This window comes from Oncorhynchus mykiss, chromosome 9 (genome assembly GCF_013265735.2).
Source record: "Oncorhynchus mykiss isolate Arlee chromosome 9, USDA_OmykA_1.1, whole genome shotgun sequence".
Classification (NCBI taxonomy): domain Eukaryota; kingdom Metazoa; phylum Chordata; class Actinopteri; order Salmoniformes; family Salmonidae; genus Oncorhynchus; species Oncorhynchus mykiss.
In genome coordinates, this window is record NC_048573.1 from 44,933,211 (window position 1) to 44,956,054 (window position 22,844).

General features: G+C 43.0%; 1 protein-coding gene across 5 annotated transcripts in view; it reads left to right on the plus strand.

Annotated features, from left to right (window-relative positions):
• LOC110532181 (ral GTPase-activating protein subunit beta) overlaps positions 1-22,844 on the plus strand; it is a 46,159-nt gene that overhangs the window by 20,247 nt on the left and 3,068 nt on the right. The window contains exons 10-31 of one of the 5 annotated variants that reach the window (XM_036988117.1): positions 510-545; positions 1,425-1,626; positions 3,447-3,614; positions 4,022-4,136; positions 4,452-4,599; positions 4,711-4,775; positions 4,914-5,058; positions 5,850-5,971; positions 6,445-6,627; positions 10,167-10,315; positions 10,632-10,828; positions 11,265-11,368; positions 14,674-14,829; positions 15,235-15,279; positions 17,614-17,823; positions 18,086-18,244; positions 18,372-18,540; positions 18,757-18,876; positions 19,204-19,337; positions 21,832-21,940; positions 22,178-22,250; positions 22,541-22,689. In XM_036988117.1, the coding sequence (XP_036844012.1) occupies positions 510-545; positions 1,425-1,626; positions 3,447-3,614; positions 4,022-4,136; positions 4,452-4,599; positions 4,711-4,775; positions 4,914-5,058; positions 5,850-5,971; positions 6,445-6,627; positions 10,167-10,315; positions 10,632-10,828; positions 11,265-11,368; positions 14,674-14,829; positions 15,235-15,279; positions 17,614-17,823; positions 18,086-18,244; positions 18,372-18,540; positions 18,757-18,876; positions 19,204-19,337; positions 21,832-21,940; positions 22,178-22,250; positions 22,541-22,689 (2,958 nt within the window). The remainder of the gene's footprint in view (positions 1-509; positions 546-1,424; positions 1,627-3,446; positions 3,615-4,021; positions 4,137-4,451; positions 4,600-4,710; positions 4,776-4,913; positions 5,059-5,849; positions 5,972-6,444; positions 6,628-10,166; positions 10,316-10,631; positions 10,829-11,264; positions 11,369-14,673; positions 14,830-15,234; positions 15,280-17,613; positions 17,824-18,085; positions 18,245-18,371; positions 18,541-18,756; positions 18,877-19,203; positions 19,338-21,831; positions 21,941-22,177; positions 22,251-22,540; positions 22,690-22,844) is intronic. The other 4 variants (XM_021615853.2, XM_021615854.2, XM_036988118.1 and 1 more) reach the window with 4 other exon arrangements.

The window sequence follows — 22,844 nt, forward strand, 5'->3', positions numbered from 1 at the left end:
AGTAGTGATCTGCCCGATTCGGCTCATCAAGGGCAAGAAGAGATCAGTTGATTTAAGGGTGGTATTCATTAGGGCTCTCAGTCGCACAATGTTTTGCTAAAAATGGAAATGGGTGTTTCTTATTGGACAAGTTCAGGTAGTCAGTCCCTGTTTCAGTCCATTTTCTTCAGTTTGGTGCCAAATAAATGCGACCCTGGTGTGATGGCACTAAGCTGGGAGAAAGTCCTGCAATACGGCGGTTCTTCAAGAACAGGATTGGGGAACACTGATTAAGCACATGTAAAAAGGTAGAAAAGGATCATTATGTCGAGGACTGTCTCTTATCTTGTGTTTTGGTGCTTGTGTCTGTCCTGCATGCTGACTCGTGTCTACCATGTCTGATGTTTCAACAGTTTCAGGATGAAAGGTCATCCATTGAGGAGTAAAAACACAATTCATGCATTTAGAATGAATTGAGAGAATATTGATATGCTTTGATTTCTCTCTCCACTATTTCTGTTATCTTGCAGCCTCTTTTATCCAAATTCTCCTTTCTTATAAATCTTGTAAGTAGGAGCTGCGGCTTTTCTCTTGACTCGCAGTCAGTTCTTTGAATCCTGCTTTGGTTTAATTTCTCCATGGTCATCATCGCCCATCATCGTTACCTTTTACCCCCACCACCGTCATTTGAGCTTTGCGCCAACGTTCTCTCAATGTTCTGCGGGTTGGAAATGGAATGGGAGCACACAGCCTCGCCACTGTCCCGACATAGCGTTGCCAGTTTGTGACCACACCACCATATTCCATTGACTTTATATCTATCGTGGCACTAATGCTTTTTGGTTTGCCCTGAATTCAGCGCATTGTTCTCATATTGTTTCCCCTTGTGTTGTCAGTTCACTTATACGTTTATAGAATTTTGGTTTGGTGCCTCAATGCATGAAGTAAATGTCTGTACCTTGAGTGACGTCATCATAATGCAAGTACAAGGGAGCTGAGCTGACAGAGATTTTGTGCCGACGTCTTCTCACAACTTGTGTTGGGAAAAGATGTTCACGTAAAAGTTTCAAACCTTTAATTCCATTCACTTAGCCCATGATAAAGACAACACTTTTTATGGCAAACTCTGTGTCAGACGTCCCTCTTTGTGCGCCTGCTGATTTACGTTCGTACGCGTAAATGTGTGTGTGAGTCTGTGCGTTTTGTAGCCATTTAGGTTTGTTTTCCTTGTCTCATTTTGTGTCTGCACAGTTTGTGTACAGTATTTACCTCAGTTTGTGTACTTTTAATGTGTATGTGTGTTTGGTCACTTTTCAATGTGTTGTACGTGTGTTTATGTCTTCGTTTCTATTTGTGTGTTTCTATCTGTTTTCACGCGTTCACGTGTGAGGATGTCCCATTCCGGGCTCCTTTCACTCCTGTGTCTCCTTCTGTCCCCTCAACAGCCATAGCCACTCAGGTGGGTCTGGAGCTGAGAAGGAAGGGATCCCAGATGTCCACCGACTCCATGGTGTCAAACCCCATGTTCGACACCAACGAGTTCCCCGAGAGCTACGAGGCGGGCCGTGCCGAGGCCTGCGGCACCCTGTGCCGCATCTTCTGCAGTAAGAAGACTGGAGAGGACATTCTCCCAGTCTACCTGTCCAGGTAAAACGGCAGTTTCATCCTAGCGTGCTGCGCTGCTGTACAGTGGGGCAAAAAGTATTTAGTCAGCCACCAATTGTGCAAGTTCTCCCACGTAAAAGATGAGAGAGGCCTGTAATTTTCATCATAGGTACACTTCAACTATGACAGACAAAAAGGAGGGAAAAAAATCCAGAAAATCACATTGTAGGATTTTTAATGAATTTATTTGCAAATTATGGTGGAAAATAAGTATTTGGTCAATAACAAAAGTTTATCTCAATACTTTGTCATTGCCAACAAAGGGTATATACCAGAGGTCAAACGTTTTCTGTAAGTCTTCACAAGGTTTTCACACACTGTTGTTGGTATTTTGGCCCATTCCTCCATGCAGATCTCCTCTAGAGCAGTGATGTTTTGGGGCTGTTGCTGGGCAACACGGACTTTCAACTGCCTCCAAAGATTTTCTATGGGGTTGAGATCTGGAGACTGGCTAGGCCACTCCAGGACCTTGAAATGCTTCTTACGAAGCCACTCCTTCGTTGCCCGGGCGGTGTGTTTGGGATCATTGTCATGCTGAAAGACCCAGCCACGTTTCATCTTCAATGCCCTTGCTGATGGAAGGAGGTTTTCACTCAAAATCTCACGATACATGGCCCCATTCATTCTTTCCTTTACACGGATCAGTCGTCCTGGTCCCTTTGCAGAAAAACAGCCCCAAAGCATGATGTTTTCACCCCCATGCTTCACAGTAGGTATGGTGTTCTTTGGATGCAAGTCAGCATTCTTTGTCCTCCAAACATGCCAAGTTGAGTTTTTACCAAAAAGTTATATTTTGGTTTCATCTGACCATATGACATTCTCCCAATCTTCTTCTGGATCATCCAAATGCTCTCTAGCAAACTTCAGACGGGCCTGGACATGTACTGGCTTAAGCAGGGGGACACGTCTGGCACTGCAAGATTTGAGTCCCTGCGGCGTAATGTGTTACTGATGGTAGGCTTTGTTACTTTGGTCCCAGCTCTCTGCAGGTCATTTACTAGATCCCCCCGTGTGGTTCTGGGATTTTTGCTCACCGTTCTTGTGATCATTTTGACCCCACGGGGTGAGATCTTGCGTGGAGCCCCAGATCGCGGGAGATTATCAGTGGTCTTGTATGTCTTCCATTTCCTAATAATTGCTCCCACAGTTGATTTCTTCAAACCAAGCCGCTTACCTATTGCAGATTCAGTCTTCCCAGCCTGGTGCAGGTCTACAATTTTGTTTCTGGTGTCCTTTGACAGCTCTTTGGTCTTGGCCATAGTGGAGTTTGGAGTGTGACTGTTTGAGGTTGTGGACAGGTGTCTTTTATACTGATAACAAGTTCAAACAGGTACCATTAATACAGGTGGAGGACAGAGGAGCCTCTTAAAGAAGAAGTTACAGGTCTGTGAGAACCAGAAATCTTGCTTGTTTGTAGGTGACCAAATACTTATTTTCCACCATAATTTGCAAATAAATTCATTAAAAATCCTACAATGTGATTTTCTGCATTTTTTTTTCTCATTTTGTCTTTCATAGTTGAAGTGTACCTATGATGAAAATTACAGGCCTCATCTTTTTAAGTGGGAGAACTTTCACAATTGGTGGCTGACTAAATACTTTTTTGCCCCACTGTATGTGGGCCTATGTGTGGAGGTATCTTAACTCTGCATTTGTGTTACCTTTCAATTATTCACTATTTGTTAGTCTTGAATCTGTCAGGCTCCTCATATAGCTACCCAAATTAATATTTTGACCCGCTGCAAGTTCAAGCGCTATGGTTCCTATTTTGATCTGATGAAACCTCTGTCTTTTCCCCTCAGGTTCTACATGGTTCTGATCCAGGGCCTCCAGATCTCTGACTTCATCTGCAGGCCCGTGCTTTCCAGCATCATCCTCAACTCCTCCTCTCTGTTCTGCTCTGACCTGAAGGGCGTCAACGTGGTGGTCCCCTACTTCATCTCAGCTCTGGAGACCATTCTGCCAGACAGGTGACAATACAATATCTATTGAAACAGACCCAATAGTATATTTTAAATAAAACCTGACTTTATTTGTCAGGTGAACAGGATATAGCAGATGTAAAACGGTACAGAGAAATGCTTACTTGAACGCTTTTCCTAACAAATGCGAAAGCTAAGTCAGATTAAAAAAATAATAATCACGCATGAATAAACAATTTAGCTGTTTAATAATTTGGGTACAATGACCAAAAACCAGACCATTCTGGTGCTGTGACCATCTGAATGCCATGGAAGTTGTCCCAGGGCTAATAATATCTGTAATGTTAGCTAATGCTATTTAATGGGTATTCCTTGAGCAACCATAGCAAAACAATTCAGATCATTTCTATGCTCTAGAAATTATAATTATAGGGTACTGTCCCCCTCTGCTACAGGGAGCTGTCTAAATTCAAGCTGTACGTGAACCCCACTGACCTGAGGAGGGCTTCTATCCACATCCTACTGGCCATGCTGCCACTCCCACACCACTTTGGCAACGTCAAGTCCGAGGTATGGAAATTGTTACAACCTTGGCTTTTTTTTAAGTGTCTGGTGACTACATTACATCATCTAGTCTAGTAAAAATGCTTTTTAATATATATTATTTCCCAATACACTTTGATAAGAGTGATACCAGGGCGGCAGGTCAGAGCATTGGTCAGAGCATTGGGCCAGTAACCAAATAGGAATTTGTTCTTAGCTGACTTGCATTGTTAAATATAATGTGGTGGACACCAGTTCTGTTAACTTCAGTTGTAGTAATGCTAGCTTGATTTTGTGTTGTGGGTAAGATCAATAGGATTGACTGATTTGATTGATGTGTAGGTTCTTCTGGAGGGGAAGTTCAGTGATGATGATGGGGCACTCCACGACCAGTCCCTTTCCTTCCTGTCCCTGAGGCTACGTCTTGTCAACGTCCTCATCGGAGCCCTGCAGACAGAGACGGACCCCAACAACACCCAGCTCATCCTAGGTCTGCCACTCAGTACCATTCTCTCTCTCTCCCTCTTGCTCTCTCTTGATTTCTTGTCTCTTTTTTTTTGTCCCTTACATGTATTTAATCTATACATTTTCATCCTTTCAGGTGCAATGCTTAATATTGTTCAAGACTCTGCTCTGTTGGAGTCCATAGGTGCACAAACTGAAACGGTAAGGCCTTTATGATTTCGGTCGGTGTTGATATAAACCAAACTACCGTCATTGACTCAAACAAACAAATGGCTCAATGGAGTTGAGTTTGGAGGCTTTGCTAACGCGCTCTGTCTCCCTGTGTTTGTACGGTACCAGGGCAGTGTGGATGGGAGCCACGCGGGGCTGAAGGGCCACAGCCGCACCAGCAGTAGCTTCAGCTTTACTAGCGGGGGCAGCACTGGCACTGAGGCCACCAGCCCAGACTCAGAGCGCCCGGCCCAGGCGCTACTTCGGGACTATGGTAAAGCTAGTCCTTTAAATTATAACTAGCTTTCTTTAGTACGATAACCATTACTATGATAACTGATTGTAGCCACGTCCCAGACTACAATAAGGACTTACTACATGCTAACTAGCTAGCAATAGCACAATTGCTATATATACTGTTACTATGATAACCGATTGTAACCAATAGCCATTTTCACAAGCAGGCTGTGGTAAGGTCAGACTAGGCATGCTATGTATTGTTTAGCACGATAGCCATGCTACAATAATTTTATTTAGCGTATTCATTTCACTCAGATGTTGAATGTTGTTGCTGTTTCCATTCACAAGTACTGACACCTGGTCAATGTTCTAGAAATGCAACTGTCTCAATTAACATCACTGTATTTGTCCATAGCCAACGTGGTGAAAGTGATATACAGAGTTAAAAAGCGCTGGGTAAAAATGATCTGTATGTGATGCAAGTACTACACTTGTTTGCTGTGATGCTGTGCTACTGGTCTTGAACTGGAAAAGACTATCCTTCAACACTATATTTGTTATAACTTTATCGCTCTCTAGGCAGTTATCTTAAATTCATTTTTTTGCTACTGTGTGAATTCTGTTTTCACCTGTTGAGTTTAACGCTTACTTCCGGTTTCTCACTGCATCTGATATTTCACATGATTAGTGTATCTTCTGTGTGCTGTGTTATGGAGGGCTACCACATGATCAGATCTTATTGAGGTCATTATTCAGATAACGAGTCATGGGGTGGTCCATCTGTGGTGGTGGTGTTTCGGGGTTTATATCCTCTAGCTTTTACAGATACTGCGGCGGGCCTCCTGGTGCGCAGCATACATCTGGTCACCCAGAGGCTCAACTCCCAGTGGAGGTCCGACATGAGCATCTCATTGGCCGCCCTGGAGCTGCTGGCTGGCCTGGCCAAGGTGACACCACAACAACGCATGCTAGACCTAACTACACTACACTAAACCTAACTACTGTACACTATCCTAACACAAGCTAGACCTTACTTCGAGATGAGGTTGGACTTTAATATATTCCAACTTTTCTTTCCCACCCCATCTCTAACCTAAGTACCCAAACACATCCCAGCTTTAACATGACCGGCCCCATGACCATACACCGGCCCCAACTTCACCCCAACACACAACCTACCTTCATTACGTATAAATCCATTATATTTTTATTATCACCACTGCACATGCTGAGACTTAACACCAGTCCACCACACCAGACCCAGCCACTACCCAACTTCCACCCAGCTGTAAAACACTCTTCTGCAAGGGATAACCCTCAATAAAAAGATAACACATTGAAAAGGAGGTCTAAGGTTTAGCATCCACCCAACCCACTGTACATGCACATTTAAAGTGTGTTTCTGGCTCTGTGTCCTCAGGTGAAGGCGTGTGTGGACTCTGCGGACCGTAAGCGTGCCGTCAGCTCAGTGTGTGGTTACATCGTGTACCAATGCAGCCGGCCAGCCCCCCTTCACTCCAGAGACCTCCACTCCATGATCGTAGCAGCCTTCCAGTGTCTGTGTGTGTGGCTGACCGAGCACCCAGACATGCTGGATGAGAAGGTCGGTCACCTCAGTCTAGACTGGATTCCAAACCAGATTGTAAAAGTAAAATGATTCAGCAGATGGCCATATGCCATCTGGACAGTAGGGTGGAAAAAAGTCCTCGTGTTTTCTTGCGCTCACACCTGCACATGTTTTCTTCCTGGCACTGATTCTGCTGATAGCAGCTATTTTAAAGGAGGGTCTCCTTGTGTTATGAAACTAATATGTAGCTTGCTAATATTGATACCCTCGCCAATTCTAGGGGTCCGTAACCTGATTTAAGGTGTGTATGTGAGAAATCAGTGTATGAGGACTGTGTTGTATGTACCCAGGAGACTGCAACCTTACCTCAGGTCCAGAGCCAGCTAGCCCAAGCGTATTATTGTTTAATCAAAATGGTGACCGATATACATATACAGTTGAATTCGGAAGTGTACATACACTTAGGCTGGAGTCATTAAAACTTGTTTTTCAAGCACTCCACAAATTTCTTGTTAACAAACTATAGTTTTGGCAAGTCGGTTAGGACATCTACTTTGTGCATGACACAAGTAATTTTTCCAACAATTGTTTACAGATATTATTTCACTTATAATTCACTGTATCACAATTCCAGTGGGTCAGAAGTTTACCCACGCTAAGTTGACTGTGCCTTTAAACAGCTTGGAAAATTCCAGAAAATGATGTCATGGCTTTAGAAGCTTCTGATAGGCTAATTGACATAATTTGAGTCAATTGGAGGTGAACCTGTGGATGTATTTCAAGGACTACCTTCAAACTCAGTGCCTCTTTGCTTGACATCATGGGAAAATCAAAAGAAATCAGCAATCAAAATTGTCTGGTTCATCCTTGGGAGCAATTTCCAAACGCCTGAAGGTACCACGTTAATCTTTACAAACAATAGTACGCAAGTATAAACACCATGGGAACACGCAGCCATCATACCCCTGAGGAAGGAGATGCGTTCTGTCTCCTAGAGATGAACGTACTTTGGTGCAGAAAAGTGCAAATCAATCCCAGAACAGCAGCAAAGGACCTTGTGAAGATGCTGGAGGAAACCGTTACAAAAGTATCTATATCCACAGTAAAACAAGTCCTATATCAACATAACCTGAAAGGCCGCTCAGCAAGGAAGAAGCCACTGCTCCAAAGCTGCCATAAAATAACCAGACTATGGTTTGCAACTGCACATGGGGACAAAGAGGGTACTTTTTGGAGAAATGTCCTCTGGTCTGATGAAACAAAAATAGAACTGTTTAGCCATAATGACCATCGTTATGTTTGGAGAAAAAAGGAGGAGGCTTGCAAGCCGAAGAACACCATCCCAGCATCGTGGCAGCATCATGTTGTGGGGGTGCTTTGCTGCAGGAGGGACTGGTGCACTTCACAAAACAGATGGCATCGTGAGGTAGGAAAATTATGTGGATATGTTGAAGCAACATCTAAAGACATCAGTCGGCAAGTTAAAGCTTGGTCGCAAATGGGTATTCCAAATGGACAATGACCCCAGGCATACTTCTAAAATTGTGGCAAAATGGCTTAAGGACAACAAAGTCAAGGTATTGGAGTGGCCATCACAAAGCCCTGACCTCAATCCTATAGAAAATGTGTGGGCAGAACTGAAAAAGCGTGTGCGAGCGAGGAGGCCTACAAACCTGACTCAGTTACACCAGCTCTGTCAGGAGGAATGGGCCAAAATTCACCCAACTTATTGTGGGAAGCTTATGGAAGGCTACCTGAAACATTTGATAATGTTAATAAGGCTTAACACCCGCCACTGACCCGGTTGGTGCTGCCACCTGGGTATGGTGTGTGGAAGTGTATCCTGGTAGTGTGTTGCCTAACTGTGCTAACACTAAACTACCCACCATATCATAAGTATAACACTTGCAATAACTGAGATATGTGGTTGTTTTCCCCCTGCTTAACCTAGTGGGATGCACTTACTGCAAGTAGCTCTGGATAAGAGGTTCTGCTAAATGACTAATGACAAATGTGTCATAACTGAACTTTTACACAGTAAAATGGCTTTGGCAGTAGGTCTATACTAAGTCCATTGTGTTTTATTCAACAGCAATGTGCCAAATTGCAATATGCTTTGTGTTACAGTGGATTTTAGAGTAGACTAACATTTTGTATACACTACCGTTCAAAAGTTTGGGGTCACTTAGAAATGTCCTTGTTTTCCATGAAAACATACATGAAATGAGTTGAAAAATGAAGAGGAAATATAGTCAAGATGTTGACATGGTTGTAAATAATGATTTTTAATTGAAATAATAGTGTCCTTAAAACTTTGCTTTCGTCAAAGAATCCTCCATTTGCAGCAATTACAGCCTTGCAGACCTTTTGGCATTCTAGTTTTCAATTTGTTGAGCTATTCTGAAGAGATTTCATCCCATGCTTCCTAAAGCCCCTACCACAAGTTGGATTGGCTTGATGGACACTTATACAGTCAAGCTGTTCCCACAACAGCTCAATAGGGTTGAGACCCGGTGACTGTGCTGGCTACTCCATTATAGACAGAATACCAGCTGACTTCTTCTTCCCTAAATAGTTCTTGCATAGTTTGAAGCTGTGCTTTGGGTCATTGTCCTATTGTAGGAGGGAATTGGCTCCAATTAAGCGCCGTCCACAGGGTATGACATGGCGTTGCAAAATGGAGCGATAGCCTTCCTTCTTCAAGATCCCTTTTACCCTGTACAAATCTCCCACTTTAACACCACCAAAGCACCCCCAGACCATCACATTGGTTCCACCATGCTTGACATTTCTGCGTCTCACAAATGTTTTTCTTTGTGATCCGAACACCTCAAACTTAGATTTGTCTGTCCGTAACACTTTTATCCAATCTTCCTCTGTCCAGTGTCTGTGTTCTTTTTCCCATCTGCTGCCATTTGAGGACTTGTGAGGCGTCTGTTTCTCAAACTAGACACTAATGTACTTGTCCTCTTGCTCAGTTGTGCACTGGGTCCTCCCGCTCCTCTTTCTATTCTGGTTAGAGACAGTTTGCGCTGTTCTGTGAAGGGAGTAGTACACAGAGTTGCAATTTCTCGCATGGAATAGCCTTCATTTTTCAGAACAAGAATAGACTAATGAGTTTCAGAAGAAAGTTATTTTGTTTCTGGACATTTTTTTTGCCTGTAATCGAACCCACAAATGCTGATGCTCCAGATACTCAATTAGTCTAAAGAAGGCCAGTTTTATTGGTTCTTTAATCAGAACAACAGTTTTCAGCTGTGCTAACATAATTGCAAAAGGGTTTTCTAATGATCAATTAGCCTTTTAAAATGATACACTTGGATTAGCTAAACATGCCATTGGAACACAGGAGTTCCATTAAATATCTGCCGTTTCCAGCTACAATAGTCATTTACAACATTAACAATGTCTACACTGTATTTCTGATCATTTTGATGTTATTTTAATGGACAAAGAATGTGCTTTTCTTTCAAAAACCAGGACATTTCTAAGTGACCCCAAACTTTTCAACGGTAGTGTATGTGGAGTTAAATATGTGTAGCGTGATGCCTGTGTTTGACGTGCGTCTCTGTCAGGACTGTCTGATGGAGGTATTGGAAATTGTAGAGCTGGGTATCTCAGGCAGCAAGTCCAAACAGGAGCAGGAGGTGAGACACAAGGGAGAGAAGGAGCACAACCCCGCCTCCATGAGGGTCAAGGATGCAGCAGAGGCCACCCTCTCCTGGTGAGGCTCTAAATCCAGCACAATGCACTAAACACCTTGGATGTGTTCATTAGACACCAACTGGAAGGAAAGTGGTTGATACAGGGTGGGACTACCCATACTTGTCCAATAAGAAATGCTGATTTTTGTTCTGATTCCAAAGGTTTTGCTACAGTGTGCTCTAAAATAAATGACTGCATTTATGCTCAGAATTACACATGGTCCATTAATAACTAATCAAACAAATAATTAATGTTTGTTGGTCCCATCTGGGGATCAGTCTAGACTCTTTGAAACCACTATCAGTCCCTCCCCTTCCTCTCTTGTTGTTGTCCAGTATTATGCAGGTCCTGGGGGCCTTCCCATCCCCAAGCGGCCCGGCCTCTACCTGCAGCCTGCTAAACGAGGACACTCTGATCCGCTACGCCCGGCTCAGCGCCACGGGCCCCAGCAACTTCCGCTACTTTGTCCTGGACAACTCGGTCATCCTGGCCATGCTGGAGCAGCCACTGGGCAATGAGCAGAGTGAGTGTGGTGCGTGTCAAACCGTTTTCTAAAGCAATAATTCATTTTGGTTATGATTTACTGTGGTACTAGCACGGCTGTGGTGGTAGACGGTACGAGGCGAAAACCGCACCGCAGCCTTGTTTATAACCACAATAATTCCCACTCATGTATTATTGCTTTAGTAACGTTGTCCTTTATGGTATTGATGATTCTTGTCGTTCTTTATATTTATTTACAGTTTGTAATATTGTTGTATTTGATGTTTGTGTTACTCAATTTGACTCATCTTGTAAAGTGAACAGTACTGAGACTGATACATAAATGCAAATAGGATAGTGTCGTATGACAGTGAGTAAGCATCTCAGTGGCAGGTGGCTAGTCAGGCGGCAATTTTGGCTCAAACTAGTAGTTGGTTTCCACTTTCACTGGGAGCCCGGTGTAACTGCTTCTGCTGTCTTCTCAGACCCCAGCCCGTCAGTGACGGTCCTAATCCGGGGCATGGCCGGCCGACACGCTTGGACTATGCAACTCTTCCACCAGCCCAGAGGAGCACGGGCCAACCAGAGGGTGAGAGGAGTTGGCCCACTGTGCCACCTTGGTCTGCCAGTTTTACACACTCACTCCGTACTGTGAGTGTGCTAGCATACTAAACTAATGGAGCCAACTCCAGCAACACCATCCAACAGCAGAATAGAGGCCTTCACCAAGAGCAGGCACCATCTGAAGCTGTCAAGATTAGACTACTCTCCTTCTTTTTTTTTTTTTTGTATAGACTTTTTTGTCTATACACTGCATGCTGTGAATGTGTTCAAGACAGCCTAACTAATTTTATTATTATTATTTATATATATATATATATATATATATACATACATACATACATACATACACACACACACACACACACACACACACACACACACACACACACACACACACACACACACACACACACACACACACACACACACACACACACACACACACACACAGAGTGCCTTGCAAAAGTATTCATCCCCCTTGGCGTTTTTCTTATTTTGATGCATTACAACCTGTAATTTAAATTGATTTTTACTTGGATTTCATGTAATGGACATACACAAAATTGTCCAAATTGGTGAAGTGAAATGCTCCAGAGTCTGCAACACCACTAAGTAAGGGGCTCCACCAAGCAAGTGGCACCATGAAGACCAAGGAGCTCTCCAAACAGGTCAGGGACAAAGTTGTGGAGAGTTGTACAGATCAGGGTTGGGCTATAAAACAAATTCAGAAACTTTGAAGGTCCCACGGAGCACCATTAAATCCATTATTAAAAAATTGAAAGAATGTGGCACCACAACAAACCTGCCAAGAGAGGGCAGCCCACCAAAACTCACAGACCAGGTGCAAGGAGGGCATTAATCAGAGCGGCAACAAAGAGACCAAAGATAATCCTGAAGGAGCTGCAAAGATTGGAGTATCGGTCCATAGGACCACTTTACGCCATACACTCCACAGAGCTGGGCTTTATGGAAGAGTGGCAAGAAAATAGCCATTGCTTAAAGAACAAAATAAGCAAACACACTTGGTGTTTGCTAAAAGGCATGTGGGAGACTCCCCAAACATATGGAAGAAGGTACTCTGGTCAGATGATACTAAATTTGAGCTTTTTGGCCATCAAGAAAAACACTGTCTGGCACAAACCCAACACCTCTCATCACCCCGAGAACACCATCCCCACAGTGAAGCATGGTGGTGGCAGCATCATGCTGTGGGGATGTTTTTCATCAGCAGGGACTGGGAAACTAGTCAGAATTGAAGGAATGATGGATGGCGCTAAATACAGAGAAATTGAGGGAAACCTGTTTCAGTCTTCCAGAGATTTGAGACTGGGATGGAGATACACCTTCCAGCAGGACAATGAGCCTAAGCATACTGCTAAAGCAGCATACCCCAATAGACTTGCAGCTATAATTGCTGCAAAAAGTGGCTGTACAAAGTATTGTCGTTGGGGGGGTGAATACTTAAGGTTTCTTGTTTTTTTTTGTCTTATTTCTTGTTTTTCACAAAAAATATTTTGCATCTTCAAACTTCAAATCTTCATCTTTACACATGTTGTGTAAATCAAAAAATATATTTTAATTCCAGGTTGTAAGGCAACAAAATAGGAAAAATGCCAAGGGGGTTCATACTTTCGCAAGCCACTTTGTGTGTGTGTATATATATAATCTCAGCAAAAAAAGAAACGTCCTCTCACTGTCAACTGCGTTTATTTTCAGGAAACTTAACATGTGTAAATATTTGTATGAACATAAGATTCAACAACTGAGACATAAACTGAACAAGTTCCAAAGACATGTGACTAACAGAAATTGAATAATGTGTCCCTGAACAAAGAGGGGGAGGTCAAAATCAAAAGTAAAAATCAGTATCTGGTGTACCAGTACCAGCTACCAGCTCCTCCTCGTGGACTGCAACAGATTTGCTAGTTCTTGCCTTCCACCAAGGCACCTGCAAGTTCCCGGACATTTCTGGGGGGAATGGCCCTAGCCCTCACCCTCCGATCCAACCGGTCCCAGACGTGCTCAATGGGATTGAGATCCTGGCTCTTCGCTGGCCATGGCAGAACACTGACATTCCTGTCTTACAGGAAATCACGCACAGAACGAGCAGTATGGCTGGTGGCATTGTCATGCTGGAGGGTCATGTCAGGATGAGCCTGCAGGAAGGGTACCACATGAGGGAGGAGGATGACATCCCTGTAACGCACAGCGTTGAGATTGCCTGCAATGACAACAAGCTCAGTCCGATGATGCTGTGACACACCGCCCCAGACCATGACGTACCCTGCACCTCCGAAACGATCCCGGTCCAGAGTACAGCCCTCTGTGTAACGCTCATTCCTTTGACGATAAATGCGAATCCGACCATCACCCTTGGTGAGACAAAACTGCGACTCGTCAGTGAAGAGCACATTTTGCCAGTCCTGTCTGGTGCAGCGACATTGTTGCCGGAGATGTCTGGTGAGGACCTGCATTACAACAGGCCTACAAGCCCTCAATCCAGCCTCTCTCAGCCTATTGCGGACAGTCTGAGCACTGATGGAGGGATTGTGCGTTCCTGGTGTTACTCGGGCAGTTGTTGTTGCCATCCTGTACCTGTCCTGCAGGTGTGATGTTCGGATGTACCGATCCTGTGCAGATGTTGTTACACCTGGTCTGCCACTGCGAGGACGATCAGCTGTCCGTCCAGTCTCCCTGTAGTGCTGTCTTAGGCGTCTCACAGTACGGACATGGCAATTTATTGCCCTGGCCACATCTGCATCCTCATGCCTCCTTGCAGCATGCCTAAGGCACGTTCACACAGATGAGCAGGGACCCTGGGCATCTTATTTTTGGTGTTTTTCAGAGTCAGTAGAAAGGCCTCTTTAGTGTCCTTAGTTTTCATAACTGTGACCTTAATTGCCTACCGTCTGTAAGCTGTTAGTGTCTTAACTACCGTTCCACAAATGCATGTTCATTAATTGTTTTTGTTTTTTTGAACAAGCATGGGAAACAGTGTTTAAACCCTTTACAATGAAGATCTGTGACGTTATTTGGATTTTTATGAATTATCTTTGAAGGACAGGGTCTTGAAAAGGGATCTTTTTTTTTTGCTGAGTTTTTATTTATTTATATATATATATATATATATATATATATATATATATATATACACACACACACACACACACACACACACACACACACACACACACACACACACACACACACACCCCATCTTTTTGGTAGATGTTTACACCAGCAGTTAATACTAATACTAAACAGTAAAGAATACACCACTGTTATTAAAATTAACGCAACTGTATATAATAATTCCTTGCTCTCCTACAGCAGGTGTTTGTCCCTGAGGGCCGCCCAGCGCCTAACAATGACGTGGGGATTCGCTACACTGTCAAGCAGAGGCCCTTCCCTGAGGAGGTGGACAAGATCCCCCTGGTCAAAGCCGACGTCAGCATCCCAGACCTGGACGACATCGTTAACAAAGAGGTGAGATGGACCGAACCGCACCACGACCCCAATAGTTAGGATACCATAGGGTAAAGTGCCAAAACTCTTGATAATCCTACTTTTCTTATCCTCTCCTTCACGACTAACAATTTGAAAGTACCTTGATAGGTTTTCATGTTAGTTCTTTCACCTATCCAGTTCTTTCAACTATCCATGGTCATGAAGGAAGGAAAGAATGCAAGTAGAGGAGGGTAGGTGAGTGTATTTGAACACAGTCCTTATCAGTGCTAAAATGTAGTGCAATATAAGCTATTTCTAAAGTGAATGACTTTTTAAGAGAAAATTTGGCACAGAGCATAAAGAGAGTAAAATGTGTTTATGGAGACTTAATATTATTTGGGTATATTGTTGTTGTGGAGTCAAGTGTCTTCTATGAACTGACAGGATGAAGCGAGTGTGACATACACACTGAAGAATAATCACCCACATGTGAGTTGTCCCATCTTTCAGGAGTCTGAGGCACGTCAAAGGTTAACCAGATCACTGATGGGTGGAAAATGGAGAATACTCACATTATGTTACTCCCTAACTATCTAATCTGGGTTACTGGGGGCTCTATTATATCAAAGCCAGAACACTGTTGTTTTGCCTTAATTATGCCACTCAGATATTAATAGAGCCCTTAGACTAACATTGATCTGTTCTTGATTTCAGTGGTTTTGGTAGAGGTATGGTTGTGGCAGAACTTGGTTTACTTGCATTGTTTAAGATTATAGGGTGGGTACAGTTTCAGGTACATACACTAATATATTTACAACCCTTATACAATGTGAGGTTTGAGTGTGTGTCAGGATTGGGGTCAATTTCATTTACATTGTGACTCACCACCTGGATTCGGTTTTATGTTGCAACATTTTACATTTTGTTTTTTACATTGGATAAAAGTAGAGACTGCTACAAAATGGTATATCACACTGCATTTTTGAGGAACAATGGGAAAGTAATTCTGCTTTGAATGTTGATAAACTTGTAAACTCACTTTTAAGAAAATGGCCTTTGAATGTTTTGGTATCTAGTGAAGAGCTCTTTGTCTACACCCATTCAGCATTGTTCACACCCTCTTAAGCTTTAGCCCCACCCATCTCGTTTCGCTCGCGGAGAGTTTTTAGAGTGCAAACTTGATGCTCTGGCGGATGATTTGTTTACCTCTGGATAAAATGAAAACAGCCTGAGCAGCTCTGCTAGCAACAATTTCATTACGCTTTTTTGCGACGTTTACTGACACCGGCCATATTCATCGGGTGTTGTACACTTTATTTTATTTATTTAACCTTTATTTAACTAGGCAAGTCAGTTAAGAACAAATTCTTATTTTCAATGACGGCCTAGGAACAGTGGGTTAACTGCTTGTTCAGGGGCAGAACGACAGAACAACAGAACAGATTTGTACCTTGTCAGCTCGGGGGTTTGAACTTGAAACCTTCCGGTTACTAGTCCAACACTCTGACCCTAGCTTAAGATATGTACAGTGGGGCAAAAAAGTATTTAGTCAGCCACCAATTGTGCAATAATTTGCAAATAAATTCATTAAAAATCCTACAATGTGATTTTCTGGATTTTTTTTTCTCATTTTGTCTGTCATAGTTGAAGTGTACCTATGATGAAAATTACAGTCTCATCTTTTTAAGTGGGAGAACTTGCACAATTGGTGGCTGACTAAATACTTTTTTCCCCCACTGTAGCTAGCTAGCTAGGTAAACAATGAACCTTGCTAGGTAAACAACGTGTAAGATCACACACATCACGTAACGTTAGCTAATGACTGCTAAGGTTAGCTAGTTAAACAACAATTAACACAGTGGCAAATCATGCCGTTACTACCCTGCATGAAAATGCTGGGAGCTAACCAACCAGGTTGAATGTTATCTAGCTAACATTAGGCTCTAACTAGAAAAGCAAACGGCTCTGGGATACGAATAATATCAGATAGGCAGCCAGCTAATGTTAGCTAGCTAGCTAACAAACTTTAGCTTGAATTAAAACCACTTCCTGTCAAAATGAGAAACGTGTAACATCTGAGAAATTAGCTAGCTAATGCTAGCCTATCTTACCTGTATACATCATCATGCGTGATGGATGCGTTTCCCTGTCACGAATGCCATGCCACAATTGCCCTTAGTTTGAAGATGTAATCCGGAGGCAGATAGGTATCATTAGGTATCATATCTTTAGGTATCATACTCTAATTCTGCAGATTTCAAAACGTAATCCTCCAGAAAGTGGAGAGAAACACTTATGCAGCTCCACTACACACTACATTAAAAAAAGGCTGCATTCGACAGGATTACCAACACAGACCGACCAGCTCAAATAGACAGAACCTTTTCTATATGGCAGATCAATCCTCTCTCCTCTCTCTGCATGTCCAGCCCGCTCATTACCTCAGCCAATCATGGCTGGTGGGAAAGTTGTCTTTTTCTGTGGCTTAACCAACAAGGCTCATAATTTAAATATTGTTATTCATATTTACAGATGACATACAAGTTTGTTATTAAGGCACATCAAAGTTCACATGTTCGAGAAGGCATTTCTGCTAAAAACCACATTTTTCATTTTTTTTTACCGTCTCCTGTGAAGTCGTGACCTGCGACATACGCCTAGTTTCCTGAATCGGGTCACAATTCAGTTAAGACATTTTGTTTCATAGGAATTTCAGTTTACTTCCTGAATTTAAATCCAATTTAACCTAACCCTGGTGAGTGCTTTGCATCCTTATAGTTGCCTCCAGTCACACAAACTTGACCTTGTCCGACCTCCTCTCAGCTGGGGATGCAGCATGATAGGCTGCGCAGCATGATGACCAAGCAGATTGAGTATGAGTGTTCCCTGGAGCGCCACAGCGAGGACGTCTGGAGTTCCAAGTCATTCCCAGACCCCCTGACTGACTGCAAACCCCCTCTGCCCGCCCAGGAGTTCCAGACAGCCCGCCTCTTCCTCTCTCACTTCGGCTTCCTATCTCTAGAGGCACTGAAGGTTTGGAACTGTAGTTTCATAGTGTTCAGAACTGAAGTTTATGTCAGTGGTTGGGAACTGTAGTTTGTCAGTGGTTGGCCACTGTTGTTTATGGAAAATGTTATAATTTATCTCAATTCTATGTTTGGTCTCTCTGCCTAGCCTTCTGTCAGCTACCGTCTTGCCTTCACCTATCGCAAAATCCAGTTTCTGGGTTTGATTGAAAAGGGGCCATAGCTCTAAAGCATGACCTGTTCACGTTGTACTGACTCTCTTACTTCAGGAACCGGGCAACAGCCGTTTACCCCCTCACCTCATCGGACTGGAGTCCTCAATGCCAGGGTTCTTTGATGACATCGCCTACTTGGACCTGTTGCCATGCCGACCTTTTGACACTGTCTTTGTGTTTTACGTGAGGGCGGGACAGAAAACCAGCCACGAGGTGAGAACTTATTACTTTTGATTAATTTTCTCATGCCAGTTTACACTGTTTGTATTGATCCACTGTGTTATGCATTGTGATTGGTAGATCCTGATCCACTGTGTGAATGATACATTGTAATTGGTAGATCCTGAGGAACGTGGAGACGTCGTCCAGTGTCCAGCCCCACTTCCTGGAGTTCCTGCTGTCTCTGGGCTGGCCTGTGGATGTGGGCCGGCACCCCGGCTGGACCGGACACCTGGACACCAGCTGGTCCCTTAACTCCTGCAGCAGCGACAACGACTCACAACAGATAGGTGTGCCACTCACCACGCTATAGATACAGCATAACAAAGATTATTATTGTAATTCTATGTCTCGGTCAGGGTGAATAGGTAATGCTTCATAAAGCCAGGGTGATAGCCAAAAGATGTCTTGGTTAGCCCGAGCCATAGTACACATTTTCTTATTCTAATTCTATATCTCAGACGAGGTAAGTATGTAATATTTCATATTTTGCTCTGTCGCCATAGAGGAGGCAGCTCCACCGGGGGACACGGGAGGTTCTGTATTCAACGGGGAGAAGAAGGTGCTCTACTACGCCGACGCTCTGACTGAGATCGCCTTTGTCGTTCCATCGCTGACAGACTCCGGTCAGCATTTACAAATGCTTGTATTTTGTATTTAAATTGTCATTTTATTTTGTCTTAAAGGGACATTACATTAAGGTTTGTCAGATGTTTTCAGACCTCGAAAGTACTCTGTCAAGATGAGTCCACTTACCTATTCCATTAATTTTGGATTGTGGCAGAACAGATGGCCTGGGACGTGGTCTTATGTTAATGGTAGATCCCTTTTGAAGTGTAAAACATCTGACAAACTTTGATGTTGTTGTTGTGTAATGTCTTTTTAATGCAGCCTATGTGAAGATACAGTTTTGCCCATCCCTGGGTGGCTGATAGCTGTTTTTGTGTTTACAGAGGATTCCTCGGTGCACAGTGACTCTACAGTGGAGGCGGACACACACACAGACCTGCCTAGTTTAGTAAAACAACCCAAGCTAACACTGGAGCTCTTCCCCAACCACTCAGACAACCTAGCAGCTTCCCAAAGGGTAATTAACCCACAATCCTACATTAATAATAATATATACCATTTAGCAGGCACTTTTATCCAAAGCAACTTAGTCATCTGTGCATACGTTTTACGCCATGCTCTACCAACTGAGAGGACTGATTCAACAGGGTTTTTGTAGTGGCATGAACCATCAAGTCTAAGATTTGTCAGTTTTTTTCTGTTCTTGATATATATATATATATACATACATACATACATACATACACACACACACACACACACACACACACACACACACACACACACACACACACACACACACACACACACACACACACACACACACACACACACACACACACACTCTCCAGGCTTCAAACATAAAGATATAAAACTGTATTTTTTTGTGAAGAATCAACAACAAGTGGGACACAATCATGAAGTGGAACGGCATTTATTGGATATTTCAAACTTTTTTAACAAATCAAAAACTGAAAAATTGGGCGTGCAAAATTATTCAGCCCCTTTACTTTCAGTGCAGCAAACTCTCTCCAGAAGTTCAGTGAGGATCTCTGAATGATCCAATGTTGACCTAAATGACTAATGATGATAAATACAATCCACCTGTGTGTAATCAAGTCTCCGTATAAATGCACCTGCACTGTGATAGTCTGAGGTCCGTTAAAAGCGCAGAGAGCATCATGAAGAACAAGGAACACACCAGGCAGGTCCGAGATACTGTTGTGAAGAAGTTTTTAAAGCCGGATTTGGATACAAAACGATTTCCCAAGCTTTAAACATCCCAAGGAGCACTGTGCAAGCGATAATATTGAAATGGAAGGAGTATCAGACCACTGCAAATCTACCAAGACCTGGCCGTCCCTCTAAACTTTCAGCTCATACAAGGAGAAGACTGATCAGAGATGCAGCCAAGAGGCCCATGATCACTCTGGATGAACTGCAGAGATCTACAGCTAAGGTGGGAGACTCTGTCCATAGGACAACAATCAGTCAGTCGTATATTGCACAAATCTGGCCTTTATGGAAGAGTGGCAAGAAGAAAGCCATTTCTTAAAGATATCCATAAAAAGTGTTGTTTAAAGTTTGCCACAAGCCACCTGGGAGACACACCAAACATGTGGAAGAAGGTGCTCTGGTCAGATGAAACCAAAATTTAACTTTTTGGCAACAATGCAAAACGTTATGTTTGGCGTAAAAGCAACACAGCTGAACACACCATCCCCACTGTCAAACATGGTGGTGGCAGCATCATGGTTTGGGCCTGCTTTTCTTCAGCAGGGACAGGGAAGATGGTTAAAATTGATGGGAAGATGGATGGAGCCAAATACAGGACCATTCTGGAAGAAAACCTGATGGAGTCTGCAAAAGACCTGAGACTGGGACGGAGATTTGTCTTCCAACAAGACAATGATCCAAAACATAAAGCAAAATCTACAATGGAATGGTTCAAAAATAAACATATCCAGGTGTTAGAATGGCCAAGTCAAAGTCCAGACCTGAATCCAATCGAGAATCTGTGGAAAGAACTGAAAACTGCTGTTCACAAATGCTCTCCATCCAACCTCACTGAGCTCGAGCTGTTTTGCAAGGAGGAATGGGAAAAAATGTCAGTCTCTCGATGTGCGAAACTGATAGAGACATACCCCAAGCAACTTACAGCTGTAGTCGCAGCAAAAGGTGGCGCTACAAAGTATTAACTTAAGGGGGCTGAATAATTTTGCACGCCCAATTTTCCAGTTTTTGATTTGTTAAAAAAGTTTGAAATATCCAATAAATGTCGTTCCACTTCATGATTGTGTCCCACTTGTTGTTGATTCTTCACAAAAAAATAAAGTTTTATATCTTTATGTTTGAAGCCTGAAATGTGGCAAAAGGTCGCAAAGTTCAAGGGGGCCGAATACTTTCGCAAGGCACTGTATATATAAAAATTTGTTGGCCTATATAGCCAAAAAATATTTCAAGACTTAAAGGCCCAATGCAGTCAAAAATGTGTTTTTTTTCGGTGTTTTATATATATTTCTACACCGTGATTGCAATAATACTGTGTAATTGGGAAAATTATGATGAGCTGTTTGAAAAAAAATCCCACCTGTTTTGGTGGGATTGAGTTTTGGCATGCCTGGCATTAAAGGAGATAATAGACTGATGAGAAAGAGCTCCAAACCTCTCTGCCAATAACAGTTAGTTTTCAGTTTTTCCCTCACCGCTTAGACCACTCCCAGACAGTCCTAGCAAAATTCTTGCTTGAGAAATGGCTCTTTGCAAGGAATACATTTTTGTTTCCTTTTTGACCATTTGAATTGAAAACAATAACATTAAGGTACTTAATTGTTACCTAGAAATTATTTGATATTGAAATAAAAATGGCTGCATTGGCCCTTTTTAAACTAATGCATTGGATACAGTTTACATATTTGAATGCTGGTTTCTTGCATTCTTTTGAGGAATAGATTAAATCTCACGGTGTCTTGACAACCCTATGCCTGTGTATTTATATCTCTCTCCTCTAGCATAATTCTATGGTGAAGACTAAGAGGTCCTCCACAGGAAAGACTGCCCCTCCCCTGGGGCCTGAGACTAAGGTGCTAGTGGTCTGGGTGGAGCGCTACGATGACATCGGTAAACAACCTCCGATAACTTCCCCTAAAAACCATTGTGCGTCCCCTAGTACAGTTTCACTTTACGTCATCATGGCTCTGTGTCATTTCTGATGTCTGTCCTTGTACAATGTTATGAGACCACTCATGATTTTTTTTACTGTTCCGTTAGGACCTGCCTTTTGAAAGTGAGAAACCAAAGTGAGAAACTGTTGAAGGTGTTTCCCCTCAAATGGCCCCGTTATTGTTTTTCCTCTAGAGAACTTCCCTCTGTCTGATCTCTTGGCGGAAACCGGTACTGGTTTGGAGGCGAACAACAGCACTTCCTGCAGGTAGGCTACTAAGACCCACGCCCAACCAAACACTAACCCTAAACACTTACCAAAAACTATTGTAAATTAAGCTTGAGTAAGTGTTTCAATATTGTGTCAAATTAAAGTTAGGCCACTCTAAAATCCACTGTCACATTTTCAGTAGGTTAGTTTACATCACACTGTGATAGTGAAGACCAAGTCTCATATTTCCTGTTGAATAGAATGGAAATGTCATGTCTTTCTTCAAACCCCACCGGCCTCTCTCTGCACCTCTTTCCCTCCTCCACTTCAACTCTCCCCCTCTTCAGGTCTGGGCTCCTGGAGAAGGACATGCCCCTGATCTTCATCCACCCCCTAAAGACGGGTCTGTTCCGGGTCAGGCTCCACGGGGCCATGGGCAAGTTCAACATGGTCATCCCCCTGGTGGACGGCATGGTGGTCAGCCGCAGAGCACTAGGTGACCAAATCATCTCTTTTTCTCTAATCTCTCATTTCTCTGTTTCTCTCTCTCTTTCTACCTCTAGATTAATTTCAACGGTCTCTCTCTGGCTTAGTCATTTATGTTATGCTTCCTTCTCTACCCATTGCCGTGTTGCCGGTTTTGTCATCCTG